Source organism: Saprolegnia diclina (assembly GCF_000281045.1).
Source record: "Saprolegnia diclina VS20 unplaced genomic scaffold supercont1.42, whole genome shotgun sequence".
NCBI lineage: Eukaryota > Oomycota > Saprolegniomycetes > Saprolegniales > Saprolegniaceae > Saprolegnia > Saprolegnia diclina.
The window spans coordinates 114,695-120,749 of NW_008246109.1; the positions used below are offsets into that span (position 1 = coordinate 114,695).

The following is a 6,055-nucleotide window of genomic DNA, read 5'->3' on the forward strand; positions in this document are numbered from 1 at the left end:
GGTTCAACGCCTGACGAGTCCGGGACGATCACGTCTTCCGCGAAGACCTACCACTGCCAAGTCCATGGATGGTTGCCGTTAAAGCGCGCTTGTCGCTTAGCTGCATTTGCACCACAGCCTCATTGAAGAGCCCGAACAACCCGATATCTTCTTCGGCTTCTCCGGCTCAACACGAGTGGCCGCGCCGGCACCTTATCCCGCGGGTCGCGCTTCCGTCTCCGTCCGCCTAGATCACGTTCTTCAACTCAGTGTGTACAACGCAGCAGAAGTCAGGCATTTTCATTTAGGGTAGATTTATTTATTTTGATAGACGACCCATTTGAAAAAATAGAAGCTAGGCCTGCGCTCTTTCCTTTTCACAAGCCTGGAGACCCATGTGATTTGTGTGTGAGGTTTTGCGGCGCATGTACGCCTCGCACGACAGAAATACGCATCAATGACACCACCATCGTGCAGGTCGTGAGCTCGCAGGCAACGAAGATTCAGACGAGATGGATGATGAAATGAGCTGAAAAATGCTCGATGAGATACGCCATCGAACTCCGTCCCCAAAGTTGTGCGTGCACACAAAATTGGAAACCGTGGCGGCGCCCGTACCGGTACTAGTACGAACTGCAAGTGGATGATTGAGGCTATGCAGCGCACCAACATTTCTGTCCGCTGGCGATGCAGTGGTCGGTTCACAAGGAAGTAGGAAGGTACACAAACTGCATTAAACCAAAAGCTCGAGTACCGGTAGATCACAGCTACTACGAGGGTCTTTCTCCTCACTTGCTTTCTACTAATGTCTTGGCATACTCTCTCGGGCGTTGTGTTCGTTTCCATTCCAACCGTCCCATTTGTAGACATGTGCAATCCCACCCGGTACTGTAGTTGCCCAGCGTGTGCCTGTTACATCGCATGTAGTAGCCTGCGCGCCGTACGTTTCGAAGTGCTCATTGTCCGATAAAGTACTCGGCTACACAATAATACGCTATAGCCAAAGATAATACTAGCATTACTGGTTGCCCTCTCCATCGCAGCTCACTGCACTGCATGCAGACGTGATTACTCGACAGATAGCAACGCGCAGTCCTGGCAAGAGTATGCCAACCGTACGGTTGCACACACGACAGCTATGCAGCCCTACCCCTTTTGGTCCATTCCGCCCTTGGTGTTGCTGCCTGTGTCCTGGAAAGTGCAGCCCTGCAACACGCAAGATACAACGATTCATTTTTCAATTCCCTCTCTCTCAATCCCATCACGATGAAGCTCTTTGTGCCCGCCGGTCTCGTCGCCTTTGCTGCGACATCGTCGCTCGCCCAGTTCCAGAATACGTGCTCGCAGCAGCTAATGGACGCCGTCGCCGAGTGCCAGAAGTCTGCCGGTATCGACGACATGAAGGCGTTCATCCCGACGATCAAGGACGGCGCGGGTCGCGACAAGTACTGTGGCAACGCGTGGGCTGGGTGCGCCAAGCTCAAGTCGCTCGCGCCGGCGTCCGACTGCATCTTCTGGGTCTGGAAGGGCTGGAGCGTCAACCCGTCCAAGGAGCTCGCGTGCCCCACGGACCAGACCACGACGTTGTGCACGCCGAACCGCCTCGCCGTCTCGGAGGGCTATGGCTTGCTCTACGCCAACACGGTCCAGAGCAACGCCAACGAGCAGTTTGCGTACAACAACGAGACCAAGGCCATCATCGCCAAGAGTAACGGCCAATGCCTCGACGTTTATAAGGACAACAACCAGTTCAAGCTTCACACGTACGCGTGCGACAGCAAGAACGCCAACCAGAAGTGGACAATCGCCAACCACAAGGTGCAGCATGCGGTGCACGGCGTGTGCCTCGAGGCGGACCTTGGCCACCCGGGCGCTGCCGTCGGCGTCGCGCCATGCTCTGGCGCGTCTGAAACGAACCAGTGGTTTGACGCGTGCGAACGTGTGCCCAAGAGCTACGTCCAACTTCGCGCCGCGACGGGCAAGCACCTCCTCGAGTACAACGGCGACTTGTACCTCAACCCGGGTGGCCACGACTTCAACGACCTCTTCGAGTGGGGCAACGGTCTTCTCAAGAGCGCGTCCAACGGCCAGTGCCTCGACGTGTACAAGGACGGCAACGGCCAGTTCAAGCTCCATACGTACGCGTGCGACAGCAACAACGGCAATCAAAAGTGGACCATCGCCAACAACGTCGTCAAGCACGCGACGCACAACAACATTTGTTTGGACGCCGACCCGACGTACGCCGACGCGCACGCGCAAGTGTGGGAGTGCACGCCCAACAACCCCAACCAGCAGTGGACGCTCTTGCAATACTCCAAGTAGAGTCGAATCAGAGAATGCGTACCGAACCATTGAGACCATCGCCTTCATTGGTACCCGTTGATAAATCAAAGCTCTAATTTTGTCCTGTGCGATCGAGTGTATTGTGGTTTGCTAGGTGGCTGGAGGCCGGCGATACCGGACTGTCCCGCGCGCTCAGCCATCTTGCCAATAAATCCACCAAATAACGGAGGCATTAGAACTTGATGACGAGGCGAGCAGACATTATTCTTTTCTACTACTAGTACGATGGCCTTGGACTACGTGCAAGCCGTCTTGCTACTACACTACGTTTGTGTCGCAGGATTGATTCCGGTTGCGTGAATCAATCTATTCGGACGATGGTCGTCGATCGTAATGCCCTTCATGGTCTCACAGCAGCTATGATCTCGAATATATTATATAATAGTTCGTCCTAACCTAAAAAGTCTCTCCACCTCAATCAATTGGCGCGGATCACGTCGGAAATTGTGAAGGGTGGAGAGACTTTGCGGCCGAAATGGTTGTTTTATGCACGCCGCATTAACGCCTTATTCTTGTCTTATTTTTTGCACAAATGCGGCATATTTCAAGTTGCCGAGCCGCCGCGTCGTCATTAGCTATTGCGCATTTTGACGCCCGGCCTAGAGGACTATAGTACTTCTTGCTACAACGACGACGAGCGAGCGACCACCCATCACAGTACCGATCTGCCGATATTCTAGTGGTAGGATGTCTTGCGCCCAGTGTCTTGGTCGGCACTCAACAAGTCCGTCATCCCGGTGTCTCTCGAGTCAGAGAAACGGTGGTGCTGCCTCATGACTGGGCGATTGGTTCTATTCGGGCTCTGTGATTGGTCAGAGATTTGGATAGAAATTGACTTGACTTTTGGCCAATCACCAAACCAACGGAAGATCGTCCGGTGGCCGCCGAAACGTACTTTGGATTGAGCGATTCAGCTATGGAGTGCTGGCGCTTGCTCTGCTGCTGCTTCCCGTCGGCTCCGATGAAGGTTCCCTCCAAGCTAGCGCCGCCGCCGCCGGTCGCGACCCTGGCTGCTGCTGCCGAGGACGACCCGGAGGAGAGGAAGCGGAGGGCCATGGCGCAGAGCCGCGGCCGTCGGCCGTCCGTGAGGTACGCCCATCTGCGGTCGTTGGGCGGCGAGGTTTACCGCTCAATAGCTCGGGGAGTCTGCAGGATGCAAAGACGAGCTCGAAGAAGTTCGTACCCAAGTCCGACGACGCTATCGAGCGCATCAAGCGGGCGGTCGCGGGCAATTTCATGTTCAATTCTCTCGACACGGAGCAGCAGCGCGACGTCATCGGCGCCATGGAGGAAAAGGTCGTACGCCTTGGCGACGCCATCATCAAGCTGGTACTACTGGACTAAATCGATTCTCCTATGCAACGAACGATGCGCAGGGCGACGAAGGCGACTTCTTCTATGTGGTTGACGAGGGCGAATTCGATGTCTTTACGCACAAGAGTCCACAAGAGCCCGTCTTCCACTACACGAAAGGCAACACGTTTGGCGAGCTGGCTCTCATGTACAACAGCCCGCGCGCGGCCACAGTCGTCGCGACAGCAGACGCTGTTCTTTGGGCACTGGACCGCGACACCTTTCGTCGCATCATCGTCACAGCGAGCAAGTTGCGATCGCAGGTAGGACATTCTTCTTTCTATGCACCCCACGCGTCACCGATGCCACGTTGCTAGAAATACGAGTCGCTGCTCGTGGGCATGGAGCTCATGTCGCACTTGACGAACGCCGAGGTATCGGTCATCGCAGACGCGCTCCAGCCCGCCGCGTACCGCGCCAGCGACGTCATCATTCGTCAAGACGACGAGGACTACAATGCGTTCCACTTCTACATCGTTATGGATGGCGAGTGCAACTTTGTCTATACGGACGGCGATGGCAAGAGCTCGGTCGTTGGCTCGGTCGGGCCCTGCGGCTACTTTGGCGAGAAGGTGCGTTTCTTAGTCGCCAACGTCGTCTGTATTGCCAAAACGGTAGGCACTCACGGAAAAGTCCAAGCGTGCGGTGAGCGTTGTCGCAGCGACCGACGTCACGTGCTTGTCGATGGACGTGGCGACGTTTGAGCGCCTCATGGGCCCCTTCCAGGACATCTTTTCGCGTCAAATCACGAGCTATGCGAATGCGAGCGAGGTCCACTTGGAAATGCAAAGCGCGCGGACCGATTTGTAGTCGTATCTCGTATTCCCAGTGTTGTAGGACGTAAGAACCACGTCTTCTTCGCTTTGTGATTAGAGACCAGAAATTTTGACTCTTGCAAAATATCTCGGGCGCTTCGACTCTGTTGCACTTGCCGTTGCTGTCGTCGCGGTAGAGAATGCTTCGTATGCGCAGAGAATGGCGCGGCAACGGTCTGCACATCCCACGCTGCTTCCAAGCGCTGTCGTCTCCGACGGCGTCGCGGCGTGTGGCGCTGGCCCTAGAACGTGTGGCGACAACTCTTTCCTCCCACTTGATGGTCGCCTCGTATCCATGCCACTGGACTTGCTTCAGGAGCGAAATGGTATCCGGCAAGAAAGTGGCCGGCGAGATCGCGGCTGACGTTGCAGTTTTGATTTTGCTGGGCGCCACCATGGTCATCCTCGAAGTGCTCCCGACGCCGATGCAGGACAAGCGCTTTGCCGTGAACCTCCAAGACCTCTCGGTTCACATTATGGACTATGTTGTCGAGGCCGGCGTTGTCTATTACAAGGTCGAGGTTTGCGACGCGCGCACTGGTGACGCGATTGTGATCTTGCGGCGGTACCGCGACGTGCACCAGCTACGACGGCTCTTCCTCAAGGACATGTCCTACTACTGCCACTGCACCAACAAGACGTGCGCAGGCTTCTTGAGCAGCCTCAAGGCCTGCCACTTCCCGGCGAAAGCGTGGTTTCGCCGCGACCGCCGCCCGGACGTCCGAGCCACCGACCTCTCCAACTTTCTCCGGGACCTCATCGACCTCGCACAGTCGCATCCGCTGCTCTGCCGCGCCAACCAAAAGGTGGTGCACTCGGCGCTGCGAAAGTTCCTCGCCGTCCCGACACTCCTCGCGTACGGTCCCCAGCGCACCGAGTCGACGACAACAACGGGCACGTCACCCGCTTCGGCGCGGACGCGGTCGGGCTCGACGCCCGTGCCGTTTACATCCAAGCGCCTCATCCTGTGAGAAGCACATTCTTGTGTAGTTAGTGTAATCTATAGAGTCCCTTCTTGTTCACCCCGTCCACCTCGCGCAATGGGAGGATTCGTCGCGACGTGTCTCGATCCAAGTGCAATTTCGCGGCCTTCCAATTCTGACCACTTGTCGAGGTTGCAAGGTCGGAGGCCAGTAGCGTCTTCTGGCCTCTACGCCCACGCCCGTCGTGGTACTGTTTCTCGTACAATTGTACTTGTACTGCTGAAATACATTGCGTGCATAAAAGCGACCGAATCTCTCAAATCTCTCGGTACATGCGTCAGAATTTGGGCTCCGACGCCCAGCGCACACTGCGGGACGCCACTCCATTTGCGCGAAGAGTATGTTGCTCGAGTGCTGCTCGATGAAGCAAGCAGCCACAACGCTGGATTGCGTTTTGGAAGGCCTTGAGTTGCCACAGAAGCCAGCGTCGGCGACGACATACACTACGTGGAAGCTTGGTGGAATCCAAGACATCTGATTAGTACAGGTCTTGTTCGTACGTCCATGCTGGCCCGGTTCTTCGTTTTTGCACGGTGACTGGACATCTTTGTGACTAGCGCAATCTAACAAATGGTCTAC

At 56.0% G+C, this 6,055-nt stretch overlaps 3 protein-coding genes across 3 annotated transcripts; all 3 read left to right on the plus strand.

The window, feature by feature from the left end:
* Positions 1–1,229: 1,229 nt before the first annotated feature.
* Positions 1,230–2,393, plus strand: SDRG_11475 (hypothetical protein). The gene has a single exon (XM_008617518.1). The coding sequence runs from the start codon at positions 1,246–1,248 to the stop codon at positions 2,302–2,304; it is 1,059 nt and encodes a 352-aa protein (XP_008615740.1). The 5' UTR covers positions 1,230–1,245; the 3' UTR covers positions 2,305–2,393.
* A 785-nt stretch (positions 2,394–3,178) lies between these two features.
* Positions 3,179–4,587, plus strand: SDRG_11476 (hypothetical protein). The gene is made up of 5 exons (XM_008617519.1): positions 3,179–3,414; positions 3,462–3,654; positions 3,702–3,941; positions 3,996–4,250; positions 4,297–4,587. Exons 1-5 carry the CDS (start codon positions 3,242–3,244, stop codon positions 4,486–4,488), a joined length of 1,053 nt encoding a protein of 350 aa, XP_008615741.1. The 5' UTR covers positions 3,179–3,241; the 3' UTR covers positions 4,489–4,587.
* A 237-nt stretch (positions 4,588–4,824) lies between these two features.
* SDRG_11477 (hypothetical protein) lies at positions 4,825–5,653 on the plus strand. Its single transcript, XM_008617520.1, has one exon. It carries the CDS (start codon positions 4,889–4,891, stop codon positions 5,462–5,464), a length of 576 nt encoding a protein of 191 aa, XP_008615742.1. The 5' UTR covers positions 4,825–4,888; the 3' UTR covers positions 5,465–5,653.
* Positions 5,654–6,055: the final 402 nt, after the last annotated feature.